This window comes from Rhamphochromis longiceps, linkage group LG8, assembly GCF_057381845.1.
Source record: "Rhamphochromis longiceps isolate RC_006_pf linkage group LG8, R_longiceps_female_GT1.1, whole genome shotgun sequence".
Classification (NCBI taxonomy): domain Eukaryota; kingdom Metazoa; phylum Chordata; class Actinopteri; order Cichliformes; family Cichlidae; genus Rhamphochromis; species Rhamphochromis longiceps.
In genome coordinates this window covers 30,794,149-30,809,718 of record NC_140564.1, presented here as the reverse complement: position 1 = coordinate 30,809,718, position 15,570 = coordinate 30,794,149, and the positions used below count along the sequence as shown (strand labels likewise).

The 15,570-nt window shown below is 39.5% G+C and overlaps 2 protein-coding genes across 2 annotated transcripts; one reads left to right on the top strand and one right to left on the bottom strand.

Annotated features, from left to right (window-relative positions):
- Positions 1–96: 96 nt before the first annotated feature.
- Positions 97–4,032, bottom strand: pnpo (pyridoxamine 5'-phosphate oxidase). The gene is made up of 7 exons (XM_085416989.1): positions 3,663–4,032; positions 2,336–2,460; positions 2,152–2,251; positions 1,146–1,199; positions 915–1,043; positions 763–833; positions 97–658 (listed from the first exon to the last, which is right to left on the bottom strand). The coding sequence occupies exons 1-7, from the start codon at positions 3,924–3,926 to the stop codon at positions 493–495; spliced, it is 909 nt and encodes a 302-aa protein (XP_085273115.1). The 5' UTR covers positions 3,927–4,032; the 3' UTR covers positions 97–492.
- Positions 4,033–4,221: 189 nt separating this feature from the next.
- On the top strand, positions 4,222–7,964 carry mrpl10 (mitochondrial ribosomal protein L10). Its single transcript, XM_085416990.1, has 5 exons — positions 4,222–4,378; positions 4,595–4,764; positions 5,972–6,136; positions 6,730–6,874; positions 7,451–7,964. The coding sequence occupies exons 1-5, from the start codon at positions 4,339–4,341 to the stop codon at positions 7,687–7,689; spliced, it is 759 nt and encodes a 252-aa protein (XP_085273116.1). The 5' UTR covers positions 4,222–4,338; the 3' UTR covers positions 7,690–7,964.
- Positions 7,965–15,570: the final 7,606 nt, after the last annotated feature.

Below are 15,570 nucleotides of genomic sequence, written 5' to 3'. Positions count from 1 at the left end.
CAATTGTCTCAATTTTCCATATTTTCTTTAGAAAACTACACACCTGTACAGAAATAATCACACCAATGGAGAAGAACAGCAGCTAAGTGTTGATGAGTGGAACAGATTGTGCTTTTTAAGAAATAAGAAACAGTTTTCATGTCCTAGAAGGTCAACGACTGCACTGTTAAACAACCACAGCCATACTGTTAATCATTATTTTGAGTGGGTAAAGTTTGCTCCACTTTTTCAGGCCAGTGCCCTTTTTCCATTACAAAGCATGGAAAACTCAAAAGTTGCACAGTCAGATTGTGCCACGCTGCTCCACTTATCCACTTAGCACACATGGTTCACCTCAAAAACAGCACAGTGACATTTGGCTTGTTGATAAACTGCGCACAACAGCACCTATGCAAGGTTATTAATGTGAGGTAAAGATGGTGATCTTTTTAAATCAGTGATAGTCGAGATGAAACATGTCCTCTCCTTTATTTCACAGCCTGCTGATGCTCCTCATGGGGACAGTCGCTGGTACACCCAGCCTCCCTCTGCAGCGTGCTGAAACTCTCCCAGCTCGGACTCTCCGTCCTTCAGCTTGGTGAAGACGATGCGGTCGTGAAGTCTGTTTGTCTGTCCCTGCCAGAACTCTATTGAAAAAGGCTTTACGATGTAGCCGCCCCTATTGGAAAAGAAAATCATGGGACAGTTAAAGGCAACGAACCGAAAAAGCTTTAAGAAGCCGTACCAACATGTTATTAACTTTAATTAAGAGCAAAGGTTTACCAGTAATCAGGCATAGGCACCTCTGTGTCCTTGTACTTCTCCTCCAGTTCTGCATTTTTCTGCCTCAGATACTGAAAGAAATTGTGAAAACTGAGACTTAGACATTGTACGCATTACCTACAACGTGCAGGTGGAGCAGCTTCGGCGCTTACATCTCTGTTAGGCACAGTAGTGCTTTGTCGGCTCACGACAGCGCCGACCTGGCTGCTCTTTGGCCGGGAGTGGAAATAATCGCAGGAGCTCTGGTAGGGGATCCGCTCCACGGTGCCTTCAATGCGAATCTGAAAATCAAAATTAAATTTAACTTACATTTACTATGAAAATAAAAAGTTTAAAGAAGAACGTAATATTAAAACGTAATAGTAAAATTAAGGTTTCTGCACCTGTCTGTTCAGTGGTTCCCAGTAGAAGACCAGGCATGCATGCGGATTGCTCTCCTGTGGAGAAGAAAGTGATCAGAGGACCCGACAACACGGAAGAAGCCTTAAAGATTCATGGATGAAGTGAAGGAGGACATGCATAGGGTTGTTGTGACAGTGGAGGATGCTGGACACAGGGTGAGATGGAGGCAGACTTTATCAACAAGGGGCGACAAGTGTCAGTATTTGATTTAAGACAAAAAGGAGACAATGCATATCAAAATTCATGCAAAACATTTGAAACCTGATGAATAAAAAATTCCCGCGATATAATTTTTATTTAGAATAATAAAAACAAAGTCTTCAGAAAGCAATATGTACTTATCAGTAAAAGCCAAAGAATAAAAATGCATTTTCAAATGTTTTTTTTAAAGATGTCTAAAATCAGTGGATCACCTGCTTCCATCTCACCCTATAACTGGCATCTAACATGAACCTTCTGTGTGGTCTTCTTCTCTTCTTCCTGCCTGGCAGCTCCATAGTCATTATATTTTGTCCATTATATCCACTATCCCTCGTCTGTGCGCGCTAAAACCATCTCAGCCTTGGCTCATGAAGGCATCAAAAACCCTTTGAAACTCTAAAGCAAAGAAATGGCTTGATAACGTGTTCTGCATAAATTATGGGCAAAAATCCAAAGATAAAGAGTTTATTGTCCCCAAAGTCATAGAAATGTATTTCCAAAGCTCAAACCAGTGAATTGGTGCCATTTTTGTTTGTATGACTGATACAGATGTTGATTTGTAATTTTTTGTGCCTGCTAACTACTCGCTTAAGCAATACATTATTGATAAAAGCAAAAGAGCTGGACTCAATAATAGCATTTAAACACAGTAATGCACTATCTGTGAGACAATAACACAGGAAACAGGAAGAATTACACATTTATTCAAAACCACCTGAGGGCAAAAGAAGCAGAGCATGGATGTAGACGGCTGCTGACAGAGTCAGCGATAAAGATGCTTCTTACCAGCTCGCAGCCCTTTCTGCTCTCATAGTTGGTGAAGAAACGGAAACCTTCACTGCTGTAACCTTTCAGGAGGACCATGCGAGCGGACGGACGTCCATCCCTGAGTACACAACAGATACGATTAATTGTACAAAACTGTGAAAAGAAATCAGCTCCAATCTGTTCGGGGGGCAGCGTTTCTTACTTGGTGGCAGTGGCGAGGCACATAGCATTGGACTCTCCTATTTCAGGACACTTGGTGGCTTCATCAAACCAGTTTCCAAACTGCTTGATGGGGTCGAGAGACACGAGCTGACTCTCCTCAAAGCACTGGAAACAAAACAACCGATACAGATGTAAAAAAACACAGGAAAACAGCCACTTTTACATAATGCAGGATTCAAATGATTCACTGATGCTTTTGGATTATAGTGAGTACAGGCTGTAGGCAGTATAATTACGATTTAATTAATTATTCAATTGTGTTTATCACTTTTAAACATGCCAGAGAAATATGTCCTATTTAGAGGTCAAAGCTGAGGTGTGAAACATCTGGGGAACACCTGCTTTCTCCAGCTGTATACAGCGTGACCAGATGCAAACTTCCTAAAAGTAAATTTGTGTGGGACAATAATTACACAGCCTTTTATCTGAATGCAACTTTCCAAACAATAAGAATAAAAGGAAGATTTTTGCTTGATAGTATTCTTAAATCCATATTATTTCACAGGCTTGACCCACTCAGTAGTTTTTCCTTCTCTTTTTGGTAGTTTCTATACATCATATCCTGCAGAAATCTGCAGAGCTCATGACTTTGTAGTGACTTCCCTTGCACTTTTCCCTGTTAAGCATGGGATAAGTGAAAAAAACTGTTAACTGGCACTTTATCCAGGAAGATATAAGCCAGATTTTATGGGTAATGGTTTTAAATACTAGAGCCAACCAATATGTGGGATATCATCTGAATATGTGGGATGAGGGACAAAGGATAAAAGTGTGTGGCATCATCTACAGCTACAGCTAGGATGTCCCATTTTAATGGTGGTGACAGCACACCATTCATCAATTTTTTGTTGTTGTTGTGGTCATTTTTCAGTACTACTCAGGGGTGTGTGTTTCATTAAATGATATCAGTTCATATGAATCTCACACGAAACGTGCTTAAAAACAAAAACAAGGATAGCAGTGTCCCTCACAGCAATAACTTCCCTGTTTTGAACCTCCTGGGGCTTTTCTGTGTTAAGTCTCAATGACCTCAATGTGCCTGCGTGGCTTTTTATCCAGGTACTCCGGTACTTCACTGAAGTAAGACGCAACCCATACGGAAACATTTAACGCAGTGGGATCTGGTCACAGACTCTATCCATGGCAGCCAGATTACATTCCAGCTGTGCACACTCACTGTATTTTTTTTGCACATCTAATTCAGGGTTCATAAAGTGACCTTGCATTTGCACAGCACTGACAGAGTGGCTTCAGTTACATGACTCAATACACTGTATCCCAACGCAGGTAACTCAGCAGTTTCTCACCTCCAGATCTCCTTTGTACCTCTTCCTCATGTTACTCAGGTCCATACTGGTTCCGCTGCAGTATTTCGAGGTAAAAACGCGCGGCAGCCCTACTATCCTAGTGGCACGAGAGGGCAGATTTCCTCCAATAAAGCAAATATGTCTCAATATAATCGTACTGAGTATGCGCCTCATGCCTGTAAAACACACGCTGACGTAACGCTCCCTTACGTAAAATGTTACGCAAAAGAATGCTGTAAGAAAATCATCGATTTTAAAAATCATTTTACTCTACTTATTTAGAAACTATGTAATCTACGGATTTATTTTCATATGAACTAAAAATGCAAACAAAAACAAAACAAAAAAAAAACCCGAACGTCGGTAATTGTGCGTCATTACGCTAGGACGCGTTCGCGTACAAGCCCACTCGGAGTCTCTTCTCCGGCATTGCAGCAATTTGCTTATTATTTTAGCCAAATTATTTAGATAATACGTATATGGATACAGGTTATCGGTTTTTAAATGTTTTCCGACGTGTTCGTCACAAAGCACAGCTTCATTTAGGTAATTTTGTTTTCTTTTTACGCTTAAAGTTTGTTAAATATGAGGAAGGTTTTCTTTTTGCCGACATGTCAGTAAACGCAGCACGCATGCGTTCGTCACTTTCCTGAATAACGACGTTTTACTGTGAAAGATGGCGGCGACCTTGTGTTCGAAATTGCTGCCAAAACATGGTAAAGTACTATACTTATACCATTACTTTTTCTTTTTCTTTTTTAAACATTGCGGTTCTGGTTAGTCTGTCTAATTTTCAGCAACTAGCTACTGTTAGTAGCGTTAGCGGGGACTCCGTTTTTAGCTGTTATTACGCTCAGTTAGTCGATGTTAGCTCCGCAGCGCTCACTGACAGGTTGTACAGCAGACATTTACCTGACATTTGTGGCTTTCAGGATGGCTTCCCCTCACACAGAGTGTCCGACACGGGTCCAAGGCTGTGACCCGCCACAGGAAGCCTCTGCACATCCAGAAACAGAAGCTGCTAGCGGTTACTCAGTACATCCCCCCCGCACGGGAGTTTCCTCCAGGCGCTTACCCGTCCCAGACCAAACACGTCCAGGAGGTAACACACCAGCATGTTCAGCCTTTTACTGAAAGCCTGCACGATCGGAACAAGTCTCACTTCATATAGGACTGCTCAGCATTGTGTGCTTATTTCTTGGATTGGCTTAGGTTTACAAAACCTTTGAAATATGTTGCTTAAAAACAGGCATTTGGCATTGCATCCTAAACAACTTTTACCAGGCAGTCAGCAGCTGATGGAGCAGTTTAATAACTGTTGCAAAAGAAATGGGAATATACAACAGTGTTTGTACACGTGCTTAAGGACATGATAAACTTTATCTTCCACATCTGCACTTTGTATTTAATTTGCAAGGTAATTGGAAAAGTTGGTTTCATTTAAATATTTGCAATATTGTCATATTTATTTTTCGCTTGGTCATTATGAAACCTTTAACTTGCACGGTTACCCTACCCTATTCCATGATGTGACAGAGCATTCTCCTCTGTCACACCAACCCTCTTCATGTCCTCCTTCACTAATTGTCTCTGTGCTCTCCCTCTTTTCTTCTTGCTTGCAGCTCCATCTTCACGATCCTTTGTTCAGTATATCCACTATCCCACCTCTAAACATGTCCAAACCTTCTTACCCTTACCCCTCTAAGTTGTCCTTCCCATGCACTCATTTCTAATCCTGTCCATCCCGCTCATTCCCAATGAAAATCTTTACATCTTAAACTTGGCGTCCTGTCTTTTTGTCAGTACTATAGTTTCCAAACCATACATCATAGCAGGTCTCACTAACCTCTTTAAAATCTTACCTTTTACTTGTACTGCTATGCTTCTGTCACCTCGACACATGTCGCCACCCTGCCTGCACTCTTGTGTACTGTCTGTTGCTTTGGATGTCTTTTTTAAAAAGTAGCATAACAACTGTGTATACAACTCTGATAGATGTAAAGCTTATTCAGAACTTTAGCTACTCTTACCATTTTCAAAGATGAGGTTATTTTTACCTGAAAGCTTCATCTTTTACAGTAAAATACGATATATTTTCTGCTGCTCAGTAGGTAAATGATAAAAACATTTTTTGGAACCAGAATTTTACACATTACAGAATTAATTGGGCTTTTATTTTGTTACTTCAAGCAGATTTTGAAAGTATGCACTTATGTCCTTTTGTTCAAGTAGTAGTCTTCTTTTTCCTGGTTTGGTCTGCAGGTCTCGTGCTTTACTGAGTGTCAATCTCTTCCGTCTCATTCCTTCAGGATAATGATTTGACCTTACTAATGAAGAGGGAGTTGAAGAAGTTGTTTGAGGATTGTAAAATGATCGCCGTGGTCCAGAACAGCAGCAGCAGTGCTGAAGACATGATGACTCTCAGGCACAGACTTTATAAACACAACATCACAGTCAAGTTCTTCCCCAACAAGGTAAGACTGACGTTGTTGATTCTGTGACATTTCCTATTTATCGGGAATCAAATACGTTTGAGATGTTTCTGAATAATAACATAATAAAACAGCTTTCATTAATCCAAATCTAAGTAATAGACGGTGTTTTTGGTAACATTTTTAGGGTCAGAAAGGACAACAAAGTGTGGATTATATTCTCTTGAATGTTGACAGCTGCACACTCCATGGATGAGTAGTCCTGTAATACTTCTAATGCGTGATTTAGACTTCTGTGGCGAATCTATGTCATAACTTACTTAACCACGCCTTAACCTTCCACGTAACCTGATGTGCAACTTCTGAAAAGTGTAACCAATGTCAAGTCGACGCCCAGCGTAACGACTGAATTTGTTCACTGTCTGATGGCACCCAGGACCATCCCTTATACTTTACATAAACTATAACAGCAACAATAAATCATTTTCTGATGATACATAAGACGATAAACTTTGAGTTGTTGTTTCTGTCTGCAGCTTTTTAGCTCACAGCGTCCTTCATATAGAAGAACATCCTGCTGCACAATTTCACATCAAGGATCATTAATCTTCTAATTCACAGTTGTTTGTTTTCAGGTCGTGCGGTCGTTCCTGAGTGACTCCATTTACTGCAACATGGGTCTTCTGTTCGTCGGCCCAACGGTTATGTTTGTTAGCAAAGAGCCGAAGGTGAAAGAGATGCTGACGACTCTGAGGGGCAGCCCACAGATGACACTCCTGGGTACGTTTATCCACGTGCGAGGAATAATTAGCATTGGATATTGTTATGATGCCTCGGGAACCATGAAATGAGTTCAGGAAAAGTTGAGCTAAATTGTCTTCTAAATTAACTCGTCAATCTTCTGCTGGTGACAGTTTGGGGCTGTGGGTTGAGATAAGGTTCCACATCCTGCTTGTGTCTAACCTTGGAGCACAATCGGTTGGTAGATGAAGTTAGGGATCCAGTTAGATGGGATAAGCAGTTACTGCCTCTCATCTAGAAAATGCCAAGTGTACTGTGAGTGTACACAAGGATACTGTGGCCCAAATTCAGTCTGTCCTCTACAGACGTTCGCTTTGTCTGCATGTTCACTTCCTTAAATGGAAGTGTGTTTTCAAACCCTCCAACACTGAATCTGCACCAAATCACGCTTATTAACCCAAGTTTGTGAACCGGTGTTAAAAACTGTTTGTAAAATTAAACAGATAATATTTTGCCAGCTGAAGCCTGTCTCTGTAAAACAGATTTCAGATCAGTCCAGAAATGGAAGGAATCCACTGCAAATATCTGTAATGATCTTTGCTCTTCTTTCATCAGGAGCCTGCATAGACAACACGCTGCTGAGTGCACAGGGCATCGTGAGCTACTCCAAACTGCCGTCAATGACTGTCATCCAGGGCGAGGTGGTGAGCGGGCTCTCCATGCTGACTTCTCACACAGCTTACCTGCTGCAGCGCCACCCGGCCCACCTGTCACAGCTGCTCCAGCAGTATATCAAACAGCAGAGCTCGGATGGAAGCGCAGAGGCAGCTCCTAAAGCAGAGGAGGCCACGTAGAGCTACAGAGGACATTACTGGGACTGGTGACTTTCAGATCGAGAGCCAAGTGGAACAGCAAACGACTGTAAATGGACTGGATGCAGTCTTTGTTTTAATTTGGCATCAATCAGACTTTAAAGATTGAAAAGAAAGTCTTGAGTGAAAGAGATAAATTGGTGACACAGTGAGCGTCCACCTTTCGGACACCTCAGCCTGGAGATGTCTGGAGTTATTGGATAAATAATGCTTCAAATGGCTTTATTTAAGTGTTTAATAAATGACTTCAGCGCTTACTTTGGCTCATGTTGTTTCTATGAAGACTTTCTGTTACTGAGGGAACAGTGCGAACAAAGAACAGTGTGAGATAGCATACTTCTGCCACGGTTAAAAGCACACTCCACACCATACATCAGTCAAGTCTTTGGATTTAGAAGGACTAGGATCGCTTGTGATATTCTTCCTATTTCAGGGTGACGGGCATTTGTGATGATATGGTGCAAAATGTCCAATTATTGGGCAAAATCTTTCTCGCACTTTCATGCAAATCTGGGCAGAACTTTTTCACAGACACTACCAATCACATATTCCCATTGGTTGGGGTTATAATGCTTCTGTTTACATTTCAGGAGATTTTGTTTAGTACAGTGCCAGATGGAGTTGTGACCAAGTGGCATAATAAAAACAGCTCCAGCCATAATAAACACAACTGGTCACAGATCTGATGAGTTAATCTCCATGTTACAGATTACAGCATGCTAATCTGGGTCAAATGGGAGAGATGCATATTACTCATTTTCACTTCAACAGTATGCACCTCTGCACAAGATCAGGCAAACAGTAGTACAACAATGTAATTTAGAGTGCAGAAAAAAAGGAACCGTATTAAAAAAATTTAAGATTTTATTAACAAAACGACAGAAGCTGCAGAACTGAATCTATTAAAATAAGATATAATATTAAAGAAATGGTAAATCATGGTTTATTGTGAATTATTAAGAATTAAGAAGGCCATATCAAGACATTCTGGTGTTCTCCTGGAAGTTATTAACATATAAAGGTCATTAATATCCCCTAAAATACTGTATTAATAAGTTTGTGTGAAGAGGCTTCAGGTTTTGTCCATTTAATCTCTGCTTCAACCTAAAAATGAGTAAACCGAGTGTTCAGAGAGAGGAGCCTGCTTAGATTCACTCTCCACTACAGCCCTAGACTCTCAGTGTAATTCCAGCTAATGCGGATAATGGGCAGGACACATTGCGCATGGTGCGCGCTGCCTGCGACGCACGGCCCTCCTTGGATTTGAGGGAGCTGCTGTCACCCGCCGCAGAGAGGGCACGGTGGGTGAGATTATGTGATTGTCTCTGGATAAAGCATGCAGTCTGACTTCTTTTGTTTCAACGTTTGTCGCTATTTTTTCATCGAAATGCTGAGTTTTCACAGATTATTAAACGCCAAATGAGACTTTTGTCGGATTAATCAGACGCGGAAGGACAGACGATGAGAGTCGGAGGTGGATTTCAGGTGGGAGTTTTTAAAAATTGCTTTTCCAAAATAGATTTGAAAATACCAGACAAGCAATGTGAAAGTTTGGGCTAAATCTTAATGGAAAACACAGAATATAACCACCAGTATTCTGTGTAATTCAGCAGTTATGTGTGGTCTAATCTGGACAGCGAATGCGTCATGGGAATATGTTAATCTGCACATACATATATATATGTATGAAACAACACTAAAAGCATTTGATTAAAATGAAAGTAACCTTTACTTGTCGTTGTGCTGAGGCAGTAGTATATTAATCCAGATTAGACCCTATGCAGACTTCAGTAGTTTACAGGTGAAACAAAGGACTTGTTAACCAAGGATGTGAAGTGATCAGGACAAGAATCTACCTTTAAAACTGTTTCACTGCCCTTTGTAATGTTTTGTGTTTTAAAAAAAATTCCCTCTGAGTTTGGAGTCCAAAAACGTGCTCAGCATTTAGTCTTTTTGATGTAAGTTGCACGTTTTCTTGTATATACTAGCGTCCTGAACACTATTGGTAAGAGTATTTTATTCCACACAAGAGATTATAACAGTCATAATCTGTGCATCTTAACTCCACCCTCAGGCATGATGCATGAAGTCTCCACCTTGGCTGACTTGTTGTGTTGACCACCATTCCCCCCCCCCGTGAGCTCATTAAATCACTCATCCATCTGCATGCACATTGTTTTAGAATCAGAATCAGAATACTTTATTAATCCCGAAGGAAATTATAGGTTGCAGCAGGCAGCACGCTAATGGCGCATGCGTCATTAGCGTGCATTATCTAGGTTTTCTGGGTCAAATGAGGTCAAACAGTAGTCCAGCAAATAACCATTCATCATCTTTGAGTTATTTATTGTTTTATTGCAGTTCGGAAGTTGAGTTAAATGAACTGGAGTGTGAGTGGTTTAAATGTATGCAACTATGATATTTACACTGTAAGGATAACTTCTAAACATGGGAGATACACAGAGGTTTTTTATTTTTCTGTGTCTAGAACATGAAACCAAAATAAAATGTGAGTGGAAATCATAATCAAACTCAGTGCGGACTATTGTGCATGAACCTTTCTGACTAAGCAAGCTCAGAAACCTGCAAATCCTTTCATCCTGTTTCCACCACAGGCTTTCAGTACTGAGGTCAGTTACTCTCATCCTCTCTTGCCCTTACATAACAGCAAGGCAGGCTGCTTCTGGATAGATTTAGACAGAAATCAAATTGAATGCACTGACTTAGCATCCCAGTACTGGCAAAATTACTTACTACAGTGTATTGGAAAGATTTGTAAAGCATTTTGTTGCACCCGAGAAACCTTCTTTAAGTCAGTCAGGTCAAAAAATATAAATATGAAAGTTATATTCCCACAACTGTACAGTGATTCTGCAGACTGACACTGTGATGTCTGTGTTAAAATGCAAATTTTAACACAACGAATATTAGTAGCTTGTTCTCAGACTCACAAATTAAACGCAAATACATAAAACACACATAAACACATACACATAAAATACGACAAATAGAAGAGTTTTCTTTGGAAAAAAAGTATTTCTTTTCTGCAGCTCTTGAAAGTCATAAAACATTCTAAGTAAAACAAACCATGGCATATATTTATATTAAGTGTATAGAAGTGTTATTCTGTGGTAATCAAGATTAATATTATTGTGTCAGTGCTCTCCATCTTCAGATCGAGTTACTCCGTGTCCAGGTTACTCTAAGTAGCTAAAAACATCTCTTGAAAAACCAATTAAGAAGAGGTAATCCTCTCCTTGCAGACGGTATTGGCCATGGTGCCACACACTGCACAAGAGTGGATTACCAACAAGGCAAACTGCACGGGGATTCCCCAGAAGCCACAGATTCACCCACCTCCAGTAGTTTTAGCAGTTTAATTAGCTACATATGTGTTAAGTTGCTTAAACAGCTAATTACCCAAAATTAATTAGGCTAAATATTTGGAGATCCTCAGTCCATCTGAGAGTTTTTCTAAAGATTCATATTGCTAAAGAGGTGTGTCATCAAATGACTCCAAACTGATGCAGGATTGTTTGATGTGTGGTTTGTATTTAGATTAAGGGGGAGGGCCAGAAGGAGCCCTTAACACAGGGGTGGGCAATTCCAGGCCCCGAGGGCCGGTGTCCTGCAGATTTTAGATCTCACCTTGGGTCAACACACCTGAATCACATGATTAGTTCATTACCAGGCCTCTGGAGAACTTCAGGACATGTTGAGGAGCTAATTTAGCCATTTAAATCAGCTGTGTTGGTTCAAGGACACATCTAAAACCTGCAGGGACACCGGCCCTCGAGGCCTGGAATTGCCCACCCCTGCCTTAACAGATCAATCCAGTCATAGTCATACAGTAGCTGTTAAACCAGCCCGTGCAAATAATTACGTCTGCACAGGCTGATTAAAATGTCAATTAAGATTTTCTTGGCCTATTAAATATCAGCAAATGAAAGCTTAAAAAACCATCAGCCTCAAACCCAAAGTAATAAATTTACTGCCACAGATGTCTAAGGATGTGCACACATTTAAAGATCTGGAACCAGGTACATCTGCTTTTTTAATCAAACAAATTTAAAATGTTGCATCTGCTACAAAATAAACTTGTTAAATTAGAAATCTGCTTTCGCTCTTGTGTCTTTGTAAATAAAATAATAAAATAATAATTTAAGACATATAATGTTATTTTATTTATATTTGTACAACTAAACCTGCCTTTTGTGAAACTTAAAAACTTTGATTTAAAAGACAAAATTAAAATCATTTTGCTATAAGAACAACAATAAAAACATGTCAGGAATGAAGACCCAAATATAGACTCAACTGGGACTATATGTATATACACACACGGACACACAGAGGGCGATCACGGGAGGTATGGAACGCCAGGACTGCCATAATGAATTAATTAAATACACCATTAAATAATTAATTAAATGTGGCAATAATTAATTAAAATTGGAATTAATTAATTAAATAGTTATGACACATGTAATTAATTAATTATTGACACATTTAATTAATTATTTATGTATTTCACATTTTAATTAATTATTGACACATGTAATTAATTAATTATTGACACATTTAATTATTTATGTATTTCACATTTTAATTAATTATTGACACATTTAATTAATTATTGACACATTTAATTAATTATTTAATGATATATTTATTTATTTCATTTTGGCAGTCCTGACGCCTGGCTCTCGTCATGAAATAATTTTATCTGTCAGCCTCACCCATCAAACTCAGGGGGCGGGGTTAACGCTGCTCATGCAGCTTCTCTAACATTTGATTGGTTGCCGTGCAAAGTAAGTCAAAACAGGTCGATCCTAGAAAATCGATTGCTTGTGTAGACTTGGGGCAGCCAGTTATCCCAGAATGCAGATCAAATCACAAGCAGCAATGGTGGTGGTGTAGTTTTAAAATACCCCGTTTTTCTGTCACCAACTACACTTTTAACAGTGTTTTAGCCGCGAATGTCGCGACGTATGTCTGGTCAGGTTGTCAACATAGAACATGTTTGCAAAAGTGCTCAGATGTTTTCAGAGATTTCACTAGCTCTGCTAACAGTTAGCATGCAGAGTGCACCGAGGGGGTTACGTTAACCGGTTTGTTTACATATTCCACTCTCCGTGTTCCACATGTTGCATTCGCAGATTCTCATTTTCACCGAACGATCGTCTCTTTCCGCCTGGTCTTGTGTCTCTGTGCTTCTGTAACATAAAGAACGAGCTGACATTTTTCTCACGAAACCAGCGATCAGCTCAGCAGACCCTCAGTTTACCTGCATGCATCCTCCTCCTCCTCATCTGTCAGCTGTTTAACACCTGCTGCTAATTCAAGAAACACGCCTAGTTACCTGGTGATAGTCACAGTTTAACTGGGCAGCCGGTGCTCGATATAACGCAATGTCAGCGCATTTTTCTGCACAAGATAAGTAAATATAGTGTTTTCCCCGAGCGCAGAGCTGCTGGAGCTCGTTTCCTTACAGAGCACTTTATAGGCGAACAGCTTTATCAGCGGCTGATGTCCAATCACCGGCACACAGCTTTCAAACCTCAGCTGAGTTTTAGCTCTCACTGGTTAAACGCTGGACTTCATTCACTCAGGTTCTGTCTGTCGGGTCACGTTTACTTCGCTGTTTTATTTACAACTGAGCAAATCGGTTTGGCTGAGGTTAAAGTTACGTTTCATAACTGCATAGTTTCACAGACGTTTAATGGTTCACTGGCACATGTGTTAGACTGAACTATCATCTAAATATCATCTGTTTTTTAATAGTTATTCAACTGTATTCTAAGCACCAGCTGTCTGTTAGAATGTGATTTTTTTTTCTCTCTCTGTTGGCAGAGGTATAAAAATGCGCAGGAAAATCTGACGTGCATGGCGAACTTCACCGACGATATTTAGGGAGGAATAAACACACATCAAACATAAATGAACCATTTGTCTGTCTCCATAATTGAGAGAATTTTCTCTTCTTATGTCAACACTCTCTCTCTTTTTTTTTTCTTTTTTTTTCTTTTTCGGTCATGTTATGTTTACCTGTCAAAGGCTTGTTACAAACTATGAAACACATTGTGCAGACTTCTGGATGTTAGAAGAAAACTAATACTGCTCATGAATGAGACTAAAGGCAGGAAGGTGTCCTTTAAAACTAAACATGTTAATAGGACCTCCCTGTTTATATCATAGTTTATGATATAGCACGTGTATTTCAGTAATAGCCTGCTGAGGCCACTATACGTGCTGGCCTCATATCAAATGTGAAGGCAGACTGAGTCTATGTTTGACGTTTGTTTATATCTAATCTTCCTTTTCAAACATTTAAACAGCAGCGAGTCTGCAGCTGAGGGAATACAAATTCAAATTGTCGGAACAGGTTTGCTCGTTTCTTGGATTCATTTGGTGATTTATTAAATGTATAACTGTTATTCTAATCTGCTGCTGAGTCTCTTACACTTTTCTTTATGCTGTATATTTTCACGTCTCTGGAATAGTTGGCAGTTAGATAGTCAGCTGGGAAACTTTGTGTTAACTCATGGAGCTGAGGATATCGTGGATATGCTGACCTCGCTGCGTGGTGTACAGAGCGAGGTCAGCATGATTAATATTCACAATAAAAATATTAGCCGAACATCATGAAGTCTGTATGTGTTTCATAGTGTCGAACAACCTTTGTACAGTTAAAGCCAGCAGTTACTACATGACGGAAACACCAACGTTATCTCTTTTATGTGTTTATACACAGGTCACGCTGATTACTGAACAAAAACCCAAAGATCAGATGTTAAACAGATTTATTTGCTCTCTCTCCTCCTTAAACATGTTTTTAATGTTAGTTATAATTCAGAATTGGCGACTGAAACACGTAGGACACATAAGAACATCGATAAATATAACCTCAGTAAAAGAAGTCAGCGGGGGTTACTACAGCTGTGTACCGGGGCCTGCGCTTTGTCGGTGGGATTGCTTGCGAGGCGAGCGGGTCTATCCCACGCTTTGCCGTGAGACTGGGACGACATCTCCGAAATCATCGAAACACTTTTGCAAAGAGGCTGTATCTTGACAAACCGACCAGACACATGAAGATTAAACCACTACATTCTCGGCTAAAAAATATTAAAACGGTATTTGGTAACACACAAACAGGGTTTTTCAAAGCTCAGTTCTGTTAGCTTCCACATGCCGGTTGTTGTGTGCTAGAAACAATGGCCACCAGGCCAAAGCAATGGTTTTGACTCGATCAGCGTTAACCCCGCCCCCTGAGTTTGATGGGTGAGGCTGACAGATAAAATTATTTCATGATGAGAGCCAGGCGTCAGGACTGCCAAAATGAAATAAATAAATATATCATTAAATAATTAATTAAATGTGTCAATAATTAATTAAATGTGTCAATAATTAATTAAAATGTGAAATACATAAATAATTAATTAAATGTGTCAATAATTAATTAATTAAATGTGTCAATAATTAATTAAAATGTGAAATACATAAATAATTAATTAAATGTGTCAATAATTAATTAATTACATGTGTCATAACTATTTATTTAATTAATTAATTCCAATTTTAATTAATTATTGCCACATTTAATTAATTATTTAATGGTGTATTTAATTAATTCATTATGGCAGTCCTGGCGTTCCAAAGGGAAGAGGAAGCAGGTGGGGAAATAGGAACAGCTAGCCTTATTGAGCTAAACATACAAACTTTAAAACTGTTAGTTAAAGTTAAAACTGTTGATAATAAATTGTCACATATTTCCCCCCAAATCTGTGCACCTTAAAGCGTGATGTATTCATTATGATAAGATAAAACATAACATATTCTTAGATAAATCTTCCAACTTTGGCT

Excerpts from the sequence above, each read along its gene's own strand:
- mrpl10 (XM_085416990.1), top strand. The coding sequence starts at position 4,339 with ATGGCGGCGACCTTGTGTTCGAAATTGCTGCCAAAACATG. Across the intron at positions 4,765-5,971 it reads AGACCAAACACGTCCAGGAG|GATAATGATTTGACCTTACT; the intron begins GTAACACACCAG and ends TCATTCCTTCAG. Across the intron at positions 6,875-7,450 it reads CCCACAGATGACACTCCTGG|GAGCCTGCATAGACAACACG; the intron begins GTACGTTTATCC and ends TTCTTTCATCAG.
- pnpo (XM_085416989.1), bottom strand. The coding sequence starts at position 3,926 with ATGATTTTTAAAATCGATGATTTTCTTACAGCATTCTTTTGCGTAACA. Across the intron at positions 2,461-3,662 it reads GGTACAAAGGAGATCTGGAG|TGCTTTGAGGAGAGTCAGCT; the intron begins GTGAGAAACTGC and ends TTTTGTTTCCAG. Across the intron at positions 1,044-1,145 it reads GGGAACCACTGAACAGACAG|ATTCGCATTGAAGGCACCGT; the intron begins GTGCAGAAACCT and ends TTTGATTTTCAG.